Source organism: Lacerta agilis, chromosome 13 (genome assembly GCF_009819535.1).
Source record: "Lacerta agilis isolate rLacAgi1 chromosome 13, rLacAgi1.pri, whole genome shotgun sequence".
Lineage (NCBI taxonomy): Eukaryota > Metazoa > Chordata > Lepidosauria > Squamata > Lacertidae > Lacerta > Lacerta agilis.
The window spans coordinates 47,446,757-47,464,235 of NC_046324.1; the positions used below are offsets into that span (position 1 = coordinate 47,446,757).

At 49.3% G+C, this 17,479-nt stretch overlaps 1 protein-coding gene across 2 annotated transcripts; it reads left to right on the plus strand.

Annotated features, from left to right (window-relative positions):
- The first annotated feature begins 8,947 nt into the window (after positions 1–8,947).
- On the plus strand, positions 8,948–16,310 carry UNCX (UNC homeobox). Of its 2 annotated transcripts, XM_033167665.1 has the most exons (3): positions 8,948–9,800; positions 11,391–11,566; positions 15,157–16,310. In XM_033167665.1, the coding sequence occupies exons 1-3, from the start codon at positions 9,545–9,547 to the stop codon at positions 16,303–16,305; spliced, it is 1,581 nt and encodes a 526-aa protein (XP_033023556.1). In that variant the 5' UTR covers positions 8,948–9,544; the 3' UTR covers positions 16,306–16,310. The 2 variants fall into 2 exon arrangements, with proteins under 2 accessions (XP_033023556.1, XP_033023557.1); XM_033167666.1 differs by lacking the exon at positions 11,391–11,566 and having other exon boundaries at positions 9,493–9,800.
- The last annotated feature ends 1,169 nt before the right edge of the window (positions 16,311–17,479 follow it).

Consider the following 17,479-nt stretch of genomic DNA (forward strand, 5'->3'; position numbering starts at 1 on the left):
GTCTCCTCCAGCACCAGAATTCAAAAGCATCCATTCTTCGGCGATCAGCCTTCTTGATGGTCCAGCTCTCACTAGGCAGTTGCCTAGTTTGCCTAAATGGACGCACCGGCCCTGCCAGTAGGGGAACCTGCAAGCAGGACCTGGGCATGAGAGCAGCACTCAGCAGCTGGTATTCAGAAGCATTTCTGCTCCCAACTGTGGGGGCAGAGCTTAGCCATCCTGGCTGCTTCTGCCTCAGCCATTCCCAGGGATGCAAATATGATGCCAGATGATGACAGGGAACTTACTCCTCTCCACCCACCTCCCTCTTCCTGAGTCCACCTGGCCAGCCAGCAGGTCTCCTCTTTCGGTATCTCCTTCGCTCACTGACTTCCTTGCGCCTGAGCTCTTGGCTTGTGCCCTCATGAACTCCACTCTTCTTTTGAGGCGCCTCAGTCCTCTTCCCACTTCCCTGGGCTGGAAGCAAGCCCTGTAAAACTGAAGAGACTTACTTTGGAGGACATGAGTGCCCTATTGTTGTTTAGTTGTTTAGTTGTGTCCGACTCTTCGTGAGCCCATGGACCAGTGCACGCCAGGCACTCCTGTTTTCCACTGCCTCTCGCAGTTTGGTCAAACTCATGTTGGTAGCTTCGAGAACACTTCTCCAACCATCTCGTCCTCTGTCGTCCCCTTCTCCTTGTGCCCTCCATCTTTCCCAACATCAGGGTCTTTTCCAGGGAGTCTTCTCTTCTCATGAAGTGGCCAAAGTCTTGGAGCCTCAGCTTCAGGATCTGTCCTTCCAGTGAGCACTCAGGGCTGATTTCCTTCAGAATGGATAGGTTTGATCTTCTTGGAGTCCATGGGAAACATTTTTCAGCAGGGGGTCGGTCCACTGTCCCTCAGACCTTGTGAGGGGGCCGGACTGTATTTTGAAAATATATATGAAAGAATTCCTATGCCCCACAAATGACCTAGAGATGCATTTTAAATAAAAGCGCATATTCTACTCATTTAAAAACACCAGGCAGGCCCCACAAATAACCCAGAGATGCATTTTAAATAAAAGGACACATTCTACTCATATAAAAACACGCTGATTCCCAGACCGTTCGCGGGCCAGATTTAGAAGGCGATTGGGCCGCATCCGGCCCCTGGGCCTTAGTTTGGGGACCCCTGCTCAAGAATCTCCTCCAGCACCATAGTTAACCACAACTGCCATCTCCTACAGGCTTGCTTGTGAGTAAATTCCATTGAACTCAGTGGGGTTAACTTCTGAGCACAGATGGAGAAGAAGGGCTGGAAAATGTGAAAGTCGGGGATAACCAAATGCCTTTAACCCCCACTTCCCCCCTTACTTATGAGCCCAGTGGAGGGGTGTGTGTGTGTGTGTGAAAGAGGGCTGGTGTGTGTAATAGCTCAAGACTGTGGGGGGTAACTTTTTCTCTCCCGCTGCAGACTTTGACCTTTGATTCTCTCGGTTCCTGGGACGTTCCAAGGGTTGATCTCTAAAGCAGATGGAACCGTCAAAGGAATGAGCTTTAGAAAGGCAGGCAGAGATATACAGAGGTGGACAGGGGTAATTCATTGAAACATCCTTATTGGGTTAGCAGTGCCGGGTGGAGCTGGCTATTGGTGGCTTGCTCTTGCCTGGGTTATGTACTGTTTACAAGGCCAGAGGGGAGATGGACAGGCAGGAAATAATCCTTGCCTTTAGCAGCCCAGCTTTCCATGGGAGTCTTGGGGCCTCCAAAATTTACATTGCCAGCTTCCCTAGGCTGGCTGGTGTTTGGGGGGACTCTGTAAAGCACCACATAAAACAGTTGTTCCTTTATTATATTTGTATCCCTCTTCTCCACCCCCCCATGGTTCCTCTCTTTTATCATCACAACAACCCTAGGAGGTAGGATAAAACTGAGAGTGTGTGGCAGACTCGCCTGAAGTTACCTAGTGGCGGCAGTGGGATATTGAACAATGATTCCGGACGGCAATACGGGCAGCTTGTTTTACGTTTGCGTTACAGAGCCCCAAACCTCTCCCTGGAACGCTGAAGCAACGCGTCGAAAGCCAATGGAACTACAGGAGACAGTCACTTCTGTGCACTTACCCGAGAAAATGGGCTCATTAAAATATTTATAGAATCGGTCTGCAAGCAACTTTGGGATTCAATGGCAAGTAAATCGGAGCTTCTTGATGCCTGCCTTGAATCCCCCCTGAAATTATGTCTTCTGCTGGTATAAAAAAATTAATGGGGACCCTGTGCACCCCCTCCCCCGATGATGTCGCACTCCAACTAACATCAAGCCCAGCAATCAGCATGGCCAATGTTCAGGGATGATGTGATCTGTAGTCTAGCAAAATCCAGAGGGCTGCAGGTTATCCTTCAGCGACCTCTCATGCTCTGTTCTACACCACGCTTCCTCAACCTCGGCCCTCCAGATGTTTTTGGCCTACAACTCCCATGATCTCTAGCTAGCAGGACCAGTGGTCGGGGATGCTGGGAACTGTAGTCTCAAAACATCTGGAGGGCTGAGGTTGAGGAAGCCTGTTCTACACCATTGTTATGGTGGCCCCCAGGGCGGCCGAACCACTCGCACTACCCTAAAACCGCCTCTGTAACTTGCCCCGGTGAATAAAGTTATTTGTAGGCACTGAGAGTTCTTTGTAAGACCTGGGAGCACCCGGAAGCATAAGCAATGCAAAGCCACAACAGTGGTTTATTATTTCTGACATTTTTAAAATATTATTAAATAGCATTTATATCCCAACTTTGTCTCCATGGAGCTCAAGGTGGTGCGTGTGGTTCTTCCCCTCATTTTATCTCCACAACAACCCTGCAAGGTTGGTGAGGCCGAGAGGCAGCAACTGGCCTCCAAGGTCACCCAGTGAGCTTCATGGCTGAGTGAGGACTTGGACCCTGGTTTCTTCCAGGCCTTAGTCCAAAAATCTCACCTGCTGCACCATATTGGCTCTTGAAGGTAAGAAAACCTGACATCAAACTTTACAAGAAATTACGGACATAACCCTTGATTTAGACTCCAGCACACCCTAAAGCTGAACTAGGCCCTGTCGAAAGAACGCCCCAAGTCTCTCTTTGGGAGGCTGGTCACCCAGAGAGCAGAGAGTGGCCACCCAGTGACAAACATGTTTACACAGGACAAAGATACAGTTGGCCAAATCTGAAGGACCAGAAGTGGACTTTGGTAAAATGAAGCCCTGAGCGAGGACAAGATTTGGCATCCCCAACTCAATATTTCTTAAGTTCACAACAATTCATTTTGGTACAGTTACTTCTTATGAATTTTCTCAGTTTATTTATTTATTTTCACTCCCTCAGCTCAGTGCCCTGTGTGGGGGAACGGCTAGCCTAATAATCATAATCCTGATCATATTTGTAGCCCGTTCAGCTGACTGAGTTTCCCCAGCCACTCTGGGCGGCTTCCAACAAATATAAAAGCATAACAAAACATCACATATTAAAAACTTCCCGATACAGGGCTGTCTTCAGATGTCTTCTAAAAGTTGTGTAGTTCTTTATCTCCTTGACATCTGATGGGAGGGTGTTCCACAGGGAGGGCGTTCCACTACCAAGAAGGTCCTCTGCCTGGTTCCCTGCAACTTCACTTCATACAGTGAAAGAACTGCCAGAAGGCCCTCGGAGCCGGACCTCAGTGTCCGGGCTGGACGGTGGGGGTGGAGATGCTCCTTCGGGTATACGGGACTGAGACCCTTTGAATTGTGCTTGGAAATGTACCTGGGAGCCAGTGTAGATCCGTTAGGACTGGTGTTATATGGTCCCAGCAGCCCCATTTGTGCCTGGGCCATTCTCAGCGATGCTAGAACAGGACAGGTGACCTGGACTCTCTAGGTGGGACTGGACTCATGTCATCCCGTCCAGCATTAAGAGAAGATGAGAGATGTGGCCCAGCAACATCTGGAGGACCAAAAGTTCTTCACCCCTGGACAGAGCAGCCCATTTAGTCCGCAGTGGCCAAGCAGATGCCTTCAGGAAGCCCAGGAGGAGAAGTTTCCTCTGGTGGAAGCTGGTGATGATTGATTGCAAGTTGCTCATCCCTACGAAAGCTTGAAACAGAACTGGAAAAGCAGTCTCATTGAAACCGACATGCCTCTCCATATACACACACACCCGAAAATAATAATAATAATAAAATATTTGGCTCCCCACACCATATTAAGGTTCACCTTCCTTTGGTCAGGGGGGCAGTTGTTAACCAAAAGGTTGCCGGGAGTCAAACCAAGTAATTTTGTTCTTCAAAAATTATCAGATAAACCAAAACTTGAACGTGGCGGCGGCAGCAGAGCAAACGAGTATCCTCTGAAAAGTCCTTAAATCTCATGGGGAGGTTTCATGTGGAAGGGTCTTGGCTGCCAGGTTCAGTCCCCAGCATCTTCAGGGAGGGTCGGGAGAGGCTCCTAAATCTTGAGAGGTTGCTGCCAGCCTGTGTAGACACTACTGAGCTACATGAACCAATCCTTGAGAGTTGTTGGCCAGGCTAGACTGACCAATGACCTGTCTTGGTGTATATAGACAGCTCCCTATGTTCCACCTTTGGGGGAAAGGGGTGAGGTCAGAGGTGTGTGCCCCTCCCATCTTCCTACTGGCAACAACCACCCACCCACTTCTGTTCCCTTCAGCCACTTCTGCCTCTATCTCCCCAGCCATCCCCACTCACTTTTTTCCTGACTCACTCTCCCAGCGCCCTCACCCTGCGCCTCCCGGGGGCAACCTCGACGCTCAGCCTCTTCTAAGCCAACCCAGGCAGAACTAGTCCCCTTTTCTATTTAAAAAAAGAAGGGGGGGGGAGAGAAAGTTTAATTTTGGGGCCTTTTTCCGATTCTTTGCAGGGAAAGTAGAAGAAAAAGAGGCCGGCAAGAATGAGGAGCTCTGTATAAGATAAAACACATAGATTGCAATAATAATAATAAGAGAGAGAGAGAGAGAGGGAGAAAGACGCGGAGGGGGGATGGAAACAAGGCGAGGCGCGGCGGCGTCCCGAATGCGAGTCTTGTACGTCTTATTATCAAGTTAATTAAAGCTAGCATCTGACAATGTCACTCGGCTGTAGAAAAAGGGATTTAAATGCAACGTCTCCCAGGACTGCATGTCAAGAGCCGCTTTCTTTTTTCTTCCTGCCCCCCCCCCTCGCCCCACCATCTCTCTCTCTCTCTCTCTCTCTCTCTCTCTCTCTCTCTCTCTCTCTCCTTTCCCCCCAATCTGGCTTGGAGGAACAGCTCTCGAAATCGGTTGCCTTTAAAGCAGCTGCAATTGGCAAGGAAGCAATTATTTTAAAATATTTTTTGATGTCGGGACGGGGGGTGGGGTGGGTGGGTTGAAATAAATAAATAACAGAGAGGGCAGAGAATAAAACGATTTATCTCGTGTGTGTGTGTGTTTCTTTCTTTTCTCTCTCTCTTTTTTAAAGATGGAGCGCAATATAAAGAGATATCAAGGAAGGCCTGGATCAAAGAGCCCCCGCCTGCTTGCCCACCCCACCCCACCCCACGTGAAAGGCTCCTCTCGAGCACTTTGAGAGAGATTTATTTTATTTTATTTTTTGAACTCCACAAAGATCCGGGAAACATGAAATAAAAGGGGGGAGGAGGAGGGTAAAAATTTATATATATATTTCTTTTTGCAAAGTCGATTATTATTATTTTTTGAAATGTGCCCCCTATTGAAATGCACAGAGCCGGTTGCTACGCGGACTTGCTCTCGAGGTCAAGTGACGGACGGGTTGTATGCTTCTCCATAATAATATTAATTAAACAATTTGCATGCTAATAAGGTAACAATTATCAGGGCTTCTGTTGAAAGATTCAGGTTATTACAACACGCCAGTCTGGGGGGCAAGGGTTAGAGAGTGAGAGGCGAGCGAAATTTCAACTCAAATTAACATTCTGTCAGCTCCAGAAAATGGGATAAATAAAGTCGAATTAATTCATTATAATAAAGAGAAGGAGAGAGGGAGAGAGAGAGAGAAAGAGAGGAAGAGAGCGGGAGGGGGAATCTCTCTCCCCCCCTTTTTTATTCTTGTGCAGGATTGATTACCGTTCTGTATTCAAAAACACGTTCGTTTGGCATTCCTATCCAGAAATCCGACAGAAAATGAGGGCTTTTATTGCTACAGGCGAAAACTTGCTTCAGTGGCTACAGTTTACATTTAGTATTTATAGAGAAAGAAATTAAATTATGCTGAAAAGGGGAGGCCCTTGCCCCTTCACCTCGGAATTAATCCTAACCCCATCATTTTCTCTTTGCGGGTTCGAGTTGGGGGTGGCGGCGTGTGAGTGTGTGTCTAAATGGCATTTTATTTTATTTTCTTTCTTTTTTTAAGGTAATAATTAAACTGCCATCTAGAGTCGAGTAGGGTTGGGAGGGTTTGGGGGGGGGGAGAGAAGGCAGCCAGTGGTCTGTTGGAAGATATTCAATTAGATTTTCCCCTTCCTTTTTGCTTTAAAAAAAAAGAAAAGAAAAAGGGGGGGAAGTGGACAATTCGGATTAGGAGTTTTGATCCCGATGTTTACTTCGGATTCAAGCGTGCCACCGGGAAACACACTTTGGGAAATGCATCTTTTGTGGTCCATCAAGACTAAGGATTTTTTTTTTTTGGGGGGGGGAAGGAAAGTCCTTTTAAAAGATGTTCCCTAGCGATAATACGCTTTGCTTTCTCTTCTTGGACCCTGGAAAGATTAAAGAGGTGTAGGAACATGCCAGACAGGTTCTGTTTAGTTTTAAATAAAGTGGTTTTTCTTTCCTCTCCGGACGATCTTCCTTTGTCTCTCTCCTTTCCTTGTCCACATTTCCAGCAGTTTGTCTTCAGGAATGCTTGCTTTTTTAAGAAATGAAATAAACAAACAAATAAACAATTCATTTTAAAAAGCGAAGCCACGTTCCATTTATTATTTACCTAACCCCAGATATACTGGATCCCCCTCGGAAGCTGGAGCGTAGTCAGCTCAGGATCCCTTAGTTTACACTGTGAAAGAGGGCCAGCTGACTACTCGGAAGTCAGCCCTGCTGAGATCCGTGGAACTTTTTGCTAGGGAAATGTGCGCATCGCAGCCTAAGGCCAGCAGATCCGCTTCCGACCCGCAGCCTCACCACCTTTCCAGGACCGTAAGTTTGAGGAGTCAAAGCGACAGAGAAGAAAAAGAGGCCCCAGAAGCCTGGAGATTGACAGCCCGACCCTATCCAAAGTCAGGCGCGCTTAAACCCCACCGGCTTCCCTGGGTTTAGTTAGGCGCGCCTAACTCTGTTTAGGCTGAGGTGGTGACCATATCCCAGGCATCTTAGCCGCAAAGAAGTCACACGAACTCACTTTCTACTCTTTAGGCTTCTATGGGGTGGAGGGCCTCCGCCGCAAGTCTCAGAGGCGCCTACTCCCGAGTAAGCGTGGTGAGCTGCTTGTGACACTTCTCCATCCACTCCGCACTTTAAAAAGCTTCCTGTATGAACACCTTCCGAGCAAAAGGGTCGGGGGCTCCGGCTGCAACGTTAAAAAAAAAGTGTCCAACTTCGGAACAAGAAAGTTGCGAGGATTATTTCAGCCGAATCTCTTCCTCCCGCCTCTGCCAAAGTGACTCCGAAATCCTTGACACTCGCTCTTCCAACTGGGGTAACCAAGCCGGGCCGCAGAGAAGTTGCAATCCAGGCGAGGAGCTAATTCAATTAGGGTAAGGGGGTGGCAAAAAAAAACAGGAAGAAAAAGCTGCGCGCAGGGGTTAGGCCGGGGTCTTTCGAGCTGCGCGCTCCGGAGTCACACTGGAAAAGTCTGATTGGCTCCACATTGCTCCGGAGCAAGAATTCTAAAGGCTGCAGCCACAGGAGCGGCCGATCCTGTTCCCAATGGTGCCAACCGCATCCAGGCCAAGAGGAAAAAGCGTCCTGGGGAGCGCAGAGGGCCCGAGAGCTCAGTGCTGGAGACTTAACCCAACTCAGGCAAGGCGAGAGTTCAGTGGCGCGCTTACTCGCGAGTAAAGGCGCCTCCACGGGATTGAAGTTTGGCGGGAGCCCGCTTGGTTCCAGGAGTTCTGCGGGCCCATCCGTTTGTTGGTTTCACCCGGTGGAGTTTACTCGCAAGTAAGTCCCGTCTAAGGACAGCAGGTTGAAATAGGGATACCGGCTTTTTGACCTTAATAGACCCATGTATACATTCCCTCTACGCCTGCTTTTGGTGAATGCATCCACACATGCACTTGCCATTACGTGTTTGTGTGTCGCGCTTGTGCTTGTGCGTGTGTATAAATATTTAAACCCCACACCCACATTGGGCCTCCCTTTTGCTAAATAGACTGCTTTTTAATTAGAAACCCTCTGGCCCCATTCATAATTTAATATGGGATTTTCCATGGATCAATAGGGGGATGGCGTTAATTATTATTTTGATTGATACGATCGGATGGCGCTGGTTTAAATACAGGGCAGGGCGGGGGAGAAAGGTTCCATAAAAAACATATACTACACCCCCCCTCCCGCGCCCCTTTCCTTCTGCCTCTTTGCGCCTCCCCCCCAATACTTTTTTTTTAAGTCTTTCCAATCCCCCTCCCTGCGCTAGAGAAGCCTGAGAGGAGATGAAAAGGCTTGTAGTTTTAAATTCATTGTGACAGCTCTGGAAAGAGCGGATGATGAATCTCCTATTATTGGATCAGTCTATTTGCCGCTCAATGTCTCCCTGTAATTGGAGCAACATCACTTTAAAGGTTCAGAGGAGTCGAACGTTTCTGGTGTAGACGGAGAAGAAGACGAGGTGGGGGGGGGGGGAGAGAGAGAGAGAGAGAAGAGGAGAGGGAGGAGGGAAGAAAAAGAAGAAGGGGGGGGGTCAGAGAGAGAGAGAGACCCTCTTTCCACAACACACCAGCGAATGTTTTAAAGGGAAATCTATTAGTGATTTGGAGGAGAAGGTGGGGGGGGGGAGGTGGGTGACGACGAGCGCGTAACTCCGCTTGCTTTTGAGTATTTAACTGGGTATCAATCAGATCTCTAAGTTCTCCTGTTTTCTCCCCCGCACCCCCCAAATCCCTTTTCTTCTCGTTGGCCTAGGCAGCTCCCTCCTTCCTTCCCTCCCCCACCCCCTTACTCCAGGGGCTGGAGGAGTTCTTATCAAAGAGACCCCCCCTTTCCCTTTCCTCCTCCTCCTCCTCTTTCCTCCTTTCTCCTGCTTGTCTTGTTGTGACAGCTTTGATATTGTTTATTGAGGGTGGATGTCAGGTATAATTAGCAATCGATATGGAAAACGTTTGGCTCCCCCACCGCCCTGGCACGTCTCTGACGTCAGGGCCGATTAACGTTTCTTATTGGTCCCAAATTCCCCGGGCCTGAGCCTAATTATGGGGAGGCCTGATGTTGATAAAGTTAAAGCGCCCGGGCGCCCTCCAGCATGCGCCCTTCCTCGCGCGTCTACCTCGCCACCGTCGACGACGCTGCTGCCACCACCACACCGCGGCGGCGCTCCTCCGGCGGCGGTGGCGGCAGCGGCAGCAGCAGCAGCCGCCGCCGCAGCTGCGTTAAGGGAGGCGCGCAACCCCCCACCCCCCGTCCGCCCCCTCCATGATGGACAGCCGCATCCTGGAGCACCCCCATGCCCAGTTCGGAGGCTTGGTGGGCTTCCCTTACCCCCTCGGCCATCACCATGTCTACGAGCTGGCCGGACACCAGCTGCAGTCGGCCGCCGCCGCTGCCGCCGCGGCTTCGGTTCCGTTCTCCATCGACGGATTACTTAACGGCTCCTGCGCTGCCTCCGTGGTCAACCCCACCTCGCTCATCCCCTCCGGCTGCGGAGACGGGCAGCCCTTCAAGCTCTCCGGTAAGTCGGCGGGCATCGCAAGCGCTGGGCTGGCGGCGCCTGGGATCCGGCCCGATCCGGTGCCTCCATCCTTCCCTCCGTAACAGCTTGCATCTTCCATCCTCGCCTTCTCCTCCTTCCTGGAATCACCGGCAGGATAAAACCCAGGGCTTTCCAGGTGTCTTTGGGGTTGGGGGGGGGGGGGGGAGGAAGCGCCAGACTGAGCAGGAGCAGGGGTGAATCAGGGGTCAGGATCAGACATCTAGATTTTTTAAAAAACAACCCCGCCACCAGTTTCCATCGCAAGCAACTTCTCCGATGGGGACAGCCACCCGCGCCTCTCCAGAGCTCCAGGAGCCGCGATGCGCAATCGATCATTTTCTTCTCCTCCTCCTTTTCTCTCCGTCTTAGTTGTTTTGTTTCCAGTAGATGTGGGGATGTTTGGGAGTGGGGGGGGGGGAGGAACCCGAATAGGGTTTTTTGGTGTGGGTGGGGTGGGGGGGAATCATCAAGGTTTTGTGAAATTAGGGAGTGAGAAAAGGCCCTCGCCTCTTCTGCAAGCTCCTTTGCTGGATTTTCTGCCCCCAGCAACTCATTTTATTTGCTGAAGGTGGAAACGGAAACGGCTTCTCTCTCTACGCTTCTACCCCCCCCCCCATAGCTCTTAAAAGGACCCAAAATATACTATATTAAGTATAGTATTTATGCAAAAACAATAAGATACCTCTGCTCTTTAAAATCCTCTGCACTTATACTGAAGGAAGCGAGGCAAGGGCTCCCTGCGCGCATCAGAACCGATCTGGCTTTGGGCTTGGGTTACTCGTTTGTTGTCCTCGCTCGCCAAAACAGAAAACCCGAACAAAAGAGAGGTGGTCTGCATGGGGGGGGGAGGACGAGAACGAAGGTACCGAGGGCCTTGGGAAGGTCAGGGTTTTACAGTTCTGCGCAAAGGCTCCGCGGCCCATCGAAAGTTTCCAGGTGCCACCTCCTAGATTCCCTTCTATTTTTAAACCCGAACGCCTAAAACCTGCAAATCCACTCAGGACATACCTGTAATATGGGGGCCCATTTATTTTTGACCTCACAGACCTGAAGCGTGTCCTTTACTTGGTAACTTTATTCCAACAAAGCTACCTAGAATCTCGCTTGAAAATAAGAGAGTGGGGGGACGGGACGGGACCACGTGCCAATTATTTAAAAAAAGTAATTGAAATTATAAAGCAAGCGGATCCTAGCTCTCGAAATCAGGACAAATATATTTATTACTGTCCAACTTCGCTTGAACAAATAAAAAGTAAGGCTCGTTCCATAATCTTAAATGATATATTTTTCCTGTAAACAATCCTCGAATTAACCTTTGGCGGGGGAAAAAATTTCAAGGAAGTTGTGTCTCCATCAATTGGGTTTTAGCTTCGAAATAAGAATATACGGTCCAGGTATATATATATAGAAAATTGTTGGAGGGATAAATCAGGGTGACTCCATCAGTTTTTAAATATGAAGGTGGTTCCCCCCCCCATTGTTATGGAATGGAAGGGGATCGTCTATCAATTAGTAATTGGTATGAAGAGTTTGCTTCTCTCATCGCTCTTTTCCGCATCCCACCCCCAGACTCTGTGGATCCTGACAAGGAGAGTCCAGGTTGCAAAAGGCGACGGACCCGCACGAATTTCACCGGTTGGCAGCTGGAAGAGTTAGAGAAGGCATTTAACGAAAGTCACTACCCCGACGTATTTATGAGAGAGGCGCTGGCGTTGAGGCTGGATCTGGTGGAATCCAGAGTGCAGGTAAAAAAAACCCGAGCGATGCTCCCTTTCCTTCCCTCCACAACATAAAGCGCACGAGGGTCCACTCCGAAGTCAAACTCGTTTCAGGCTTCAAGGCTTGACACTGTGCCCATTGAGCACAGTGGGATATTCAGCTCTCGGCAAACGTATATATGACTACTCTGTGCAAAGCCTGCCAGTTCCTTAGCACCTTGAGCTGGATCCGGCCCAAATTCTGACCTCACCAAAATCTTGCGCCCCCTCCCCCCACTCTGTCGGGCCAGCAAACCAAATTTACCAACTTTGTGTTTGTGTGTGATTTTGTTTAAAGTTGGGGGGGAACATTTTATTGGGGTGGGGGTTAGCAAAAATTAATGCCTCCCCTCTTTGCTCCTAAACATGCTGGGGGCGGTGTTCATTGTGTGGAAGTGGTCTTGCGCCGCCCCCCCCCTTCCCACCCAGTTCCTCTACTACCTTTCCTTTAATTTCCGCCCGCGGGTAGGTGAAAACCCTCTCCATTTATATTTATTTGTACTCTAGCTTTCGGGAGTTATTTGTTTTTTTCGTCTCCATTTTCTTCCCCGCCCGACAACCCCTAAAAAGAAGTAGACCCCCGGGATGCAGTTCAAGTGCAGAAGGTTCTTGAGGTAGTTTACATTAAATATTTTCCAGAGATAGGCCTGATGAGCGACACGCGAGTTCAGATTTGCCGCTTAGCCCCTGGGATGGGGGGGGGGGGGGGAGAGAGAGAGAGAGAGAGAGAGAGAAGCGGTCGGGGAGATCTTAAAGGGAAAATGGCAAAGGGGGTTAGATTTCATATATGTAGGCTATATTTGCCCTGTAGTACAATTTTCACCAATACTGTATGAAATTTAAGCAGGATGCGGATTGCATGTTGGTTTCAACCGCTCTTTTATACTTTTTAATTAATTTTTTTGGGGGGGGGGGAGGAATTCCACCTCCTCCCCCTCTGCTTCAGAGCAGACTTTAAAAATAATCTCGTAGGCAATTATTTTTAATAACAAGGTACTAATACCGTTACTCCCCACCTTTAGTTCTGAATTTGGAAATAATAGAAAACCCTGCTCAAACTCTGCAACATTTTTCCTGGCTCTGGGGGTTTGGGGTCGAGCATCGAGGAACTTGGGGTGGCACACTTTTCAACGCCCCCCCCCCATATCGGAGCAGCCGGGCAATCGAAAGCAAGGAGTCTATCTCTCCCACAGAAGCCCCTTGTGTGCGTGCGTGTGTTTTAAAAAAACAATAATAGAGTTGTTACTTGCAAAAGCGCAGGGGCTAATAACATTACTGACTCTTATTAATCCGGGCTGGCATTGTCTAAAAGGTGTATTTACAAAATGCTTCCACCTCCCCCTCTCTTCCCCTCTCCTGACCTCTTCTGTTTTGAAATCCTTTTATCCAATTTGTTCTGAGGCTGTTGAATGAAGTCAAGACCCTCGATTTCCCTCTAATACGATAATGAGTAATTCTCGGTGACAAGGGCTGCTGGAACTGACAAGTCAGGAAAGGATAGGGAATTGCAAAATACATACCGGCAGAGCAAGCTTAATATTATTATTATTATTATTATCATTATTATTATTATTATTAATCTTATTATTTTTAAAAACAAGGTTTTCTGATAGGGACCAGCAAGGTTGATTAAGTTACTTATCCTTCACTTCACCTCCCATCGTCCTTAAAACACACACACACACACACACACACACACACCCTCTAAACATAGAATTCCTTATGCACCCCCGAAACACTCCCCACCCCACCCTGATCTCCGGTTTACTTTTGAAAGTTGGTTTAAAAATTATTAATATTAATGGTGTGATTTTATTGTGGGCACTCTGCCATGATGATTGAGGTGGGGGGGGGCAAAGAGTGAAAAGTGCAGGAAAGTCAAAGGATTGGGGAGGGGGGGGAACCACCTCACTTTGATAGTCAAACAGTGATGTTTAAGTTGGGGACCTGTTAGTGAATGTTAATTTATTGATTTGAGAGCTCGTGGGAAATAGCACCCCTCCCCTCCCCCCTCCCCATGCCAAGCTTCTTATCCCTTTTGGGGGTTTTGTTTTTACACCTTTGCCGGGGTTTTTTCATTTTCTGGATCTTGGGACGGACACTTTCTCAAACCTCGTTGATCTTAAAGTAGTATTCCTCCTCCTCGTCTTCGATCAGTATGTGTTAGTTGTGGGGGGAGGACGTTGCTGTTGAAAATACGGTGGGATGCGTGCCTTATTTATTTGTGTTTTTTTAAAAAAAACTCGTGTGCGTGTGTGATTGTGGGAAGAGTTCTTTAAAAGCTGGTGGTTGACATCTGACTTTCCGTAGGGTCAAATCTTGATCCCTTTCGTTTGTCAATTTCACAGTCTTCAAGTTAGGGGTTCTCTCTCTCTCTCTCTCTCTCTCTCTCTCTCTCTCTCTCTCTCTCTCTCTCTCTCTCTCTCTCTCTCTGAAAACCCAGGAAAGGATGCAGTCGTGATTTTAGGGGAGCAGGAGGGAGGTTGTAGTCGAGAAAACACGTGCGGCAGATTCGAAGTACTCTCTCTCTCTCCCGCCTCCTTTCCAATTTTCCTTTCCTCCTTCGCAATTCACTTTGGAAGGGGATACCCGAGATGTGGTGACTTGTGTGATTGTTGGGGGGGGGGTGAAAAGGGAGCAAAGACTTTTATTCGTAGTTCGTGGCATTTCCCACCCACACCCCAGTGATATTTAATAATAATAATAATAATAATAATAATAATAATAATAATAATAGAAATAATATACTGTCACCCGATTAATACGATATAATTGAGGTGTTTTCCCTGCCGCCCGAGGGCCCTTGCCAACCGAACCGAGCGCACAAACCCATGAGCGTAAAGCCTATTTAGGAAGTACTGCTTTTGAACCAACAAGCACAATCTCTTGTTTGGTGTTTTTTTGGGGGGGCGGGGGCGGGGGGGGGCGACGTGGGAGTTTGCCATCAAACTTCCGAAAGAGGAAGCCGGTTTGGATACCCAGCCCTAGATCTTTACGCATGTAGCAGGGAAGGTAGACAGCGAGTAGAGGAAAAGACCGAAACACAACAAGAATATCTCTGGCGGCGCTTTGATTTTTTTTCCCTTATACCTTCCTTTCCTTGTACGCTGTTGGCTCTAAGCCTTTGAATTTCCAGACCGCCCCCCCCCCCCAAAGAGACCCTCAGGATTATTTCTCTCTCTTTGAGTTATATATTTGCTGGAGTGCTCTCTACATACACCCCCCACTAAAAACACCAAACTTCCCTTTCCTTCTCTGTCCGAATTCTGATTTCTTGAGGCTGCAGTCCCAGGCTCCTTTACCTGGGAGTAAAGCCCATTTAACTCGCTGGGGTTGACTTCTGATTAGAAGTGTGTAAGATTTCGCTGTTTGTTAAAAATATATGCAAGCTACCCGGGAACGGTTAACTCGGGTGTGGACTTGGCTGCTAATGCGCCCCAAGCAAGAAGGGGAGGAGGGAGGGGGGATGGAGGGTTGGGGGGGCGGGAGGAAGCTGGCGACCCCCCTCCCCCCCACTGGCCCTCGGGGGCCACCAGGGGGTCCCTGCTGTTAATGGCTTCTCCTTGTTCGGTGTGTAGGTTTGGTTCCAAAACCGCCGGGCCAAATGGCGAAAGAAAGAGAACACGAAGAAGGGGCCCGGCCGGCCGGCGCACAACTCCCACCCGACGACGTGCAGCGGGGAGCCGATGGACCCGGAGGAGATCGCCCGCAAGGAGCTGGAGAAGATGGAGAAGAAAAAGCGCAAGCACGAGAAGAAGCTGCTCAAAAGCCAGAGCCGGAACCTGCACTCGCCCAGCGGCCTCTCTGTCAACAGCAGCACGCAGAGCTCCGACAGCGACGGCGGCGGAGGAGGCCTCTCTCCGGACCCTCCGGACACCTGCAAGATCGGCCCTCACAACCCGTCCCGGCCGGGCAGCTGCGACCCTACGGCCTCGGCTTTCTACCCGAGCCGAGGCGGCCACGGGGTCTGTGGTGGTGGTGGTGGTGGCGGCGGCGGCGGCAGCAACCGGTGTGCCGACAAGGACGGATCCGCGCCGTCGGGCTCCGATTGCGGGCCGCCTCCCTCGACGGCGCGAGGCGGGGTGGGCGGCTCGGGCGGCGCCTTGCCCAAGCTCAACCCTTTCAGCGTGGAGAGCCTCCTGTCGGACTCGCCGCCGCGGCGGAAAGCGGCGCTGGATTTCCCGCAGGCCTTGGCGCCGTGCGCCCCGACGGCGCGCACGCTCATCGGCAAGGGGCACTTTTTGCTCTACCCCATCACGCAGCCGCTGGGCTTCATCGTGCCCCAAGCCGCCCTCAAGAGCAACCCGGGCCAAGAGCCGCCGCAGGGGGGCTCCCCTCTGCCCGCCGCCAACCCCAGCCCGGACCCCGCGCCCCCCAAGAGCAGCAGCACCGCCGCCATCTCCACGTCCGGAGGCCGCTTGCCGCCCGAGAATAGCTCCTCCGTCGCTCCCGGGGCCCTCTGCGGACTGAGGAAGGCCGTGGCTTCCCCTCCGGCCACAGCCTGCTCCTCTTCCTCCGCTTCCTCCTCTTCCTCCTCCTCCTCCTCATCTCCCCCCTCTGCCTATTGCGATTCCTCTTCTCAGATGGACAGTAACTGCGCCGCCGTGCAACCAAAGTCCCCTGCGAAAGACGCTTGTCAATCCAGAGACAATCCGGATTGTCGCACAGAGCCAAACTGTCCAGCAGAGACCAGCAATTTAGATTGTGAGGAAGTGGATATGGACTAAAGAAATAACGAAGAAAAGGGCGGGGGAGGGAGAAGAACCGGTTATATATTAGATTCTTTGCAGGGGGGCGGGCAGGGAGATGGGGCGATTCAGTTTACCCACCTTAAACTTCTTGACACTCCCAAAGTTTTCCCAAGACAGTTTCCCTTCTTCTGTTTTATTACACATATATCTATATCTATATATTTTAAAAGAAGTCCTCCCCCCGCGCGCATTTTCTCTTTTTCCTTCTCTCTCTCTCTCTCTCTGGATCTCCGCCCCCCCCCAAACACATCCCCGCTCTGAGTCTATAACTGAGTCCCATTTAAAAATCAGGTGATCAATTTTTTTGGGGGGGTTATAAAATATATATTTAATTTTTCTTTTCCTTTCAAAAAGATGGGAGGGAAGGGGCATTAGAAGAAGCTGGACTTGACGACGTGAACACAAAATGTAAAAAAAAAACCAGACACAACAGCGACTCCTCAAACCTTGTAAAATGCAAAAATGTTTAAAGATATTTATATATGTAAAAAAAACCACATTTTTTGATAAATAAAAACCTCTTTAAAAATCGACCTGGTTTTTTTTTATAAAAACATTCTTTTGCAAGCTTTTTAAAAAGTTTATTGAATTGTCATTTTTTTTAAAAATAGCCGCTAGTAATTTTAGTATTTTAGTAAAACCTAGTTGTTAAGCAATAGGTATTTGACCTATTTCTTCTTCTTTTTTAAAAAGTAGTTTTAAGAGTTGGTGAGTCCAGTTGCTTTAAATTAAACCCAACCAAAACCACAGCGGTCCCCTTTCCCCCTCCCTCCATCTTTGGGGTTTCTAAGTGTGTTTATTGCTTAACAAATGTATTCATTTAATAGCCTCCCCTCCTCTCTTTTTTTTCCTTCGCTGTTCCCCATCACTCTCCCCCCCCAACACCCCCCCATATGAGGTTAGCCGCTTCAGGCTATAAGGAGCCGGCCAGCTCCTGGTGCGTTTTGATATGAAAGTAATTATTTTCCCGGTGGCGGCTGCGGGGATTCAGTTTCCTTGCCCAAAGGGTTATTATACATTACCGATTTCTAGTGATATGAAATCACATAAACTTCCTACAATAATAGAATTAGCATGAAAGGCTGGGGTGTCAAATTGAAATTGGAAAATAATAGCCTTAGCAGCTGGGGGAGTGTGTGTGCATATTGGA

Coding starts and splice junctions, on each gene's coding strand:
- UNCX (XM_033167665.1), top strand. CDS start 9,545: ATGATGGACAGCCGCATCCTGGAGCACCCCCATGCCCAGTTCGGAGGC. Junction 9,801..11,390: donor GCAGCCCTTCAAGCTCTCCG/GTAAGTCGGCGG, acceptor TCCCACCCCCAG/ACTCTGTGGATCCTGACAAG. Junction 11,567..15,156: donor TGGTGGAATCCAGAGTGCAG/GTAAAAAAAACC, acceptor TTCGGTGTGTAG/GTTTGGTTCCAAAACCGCCG.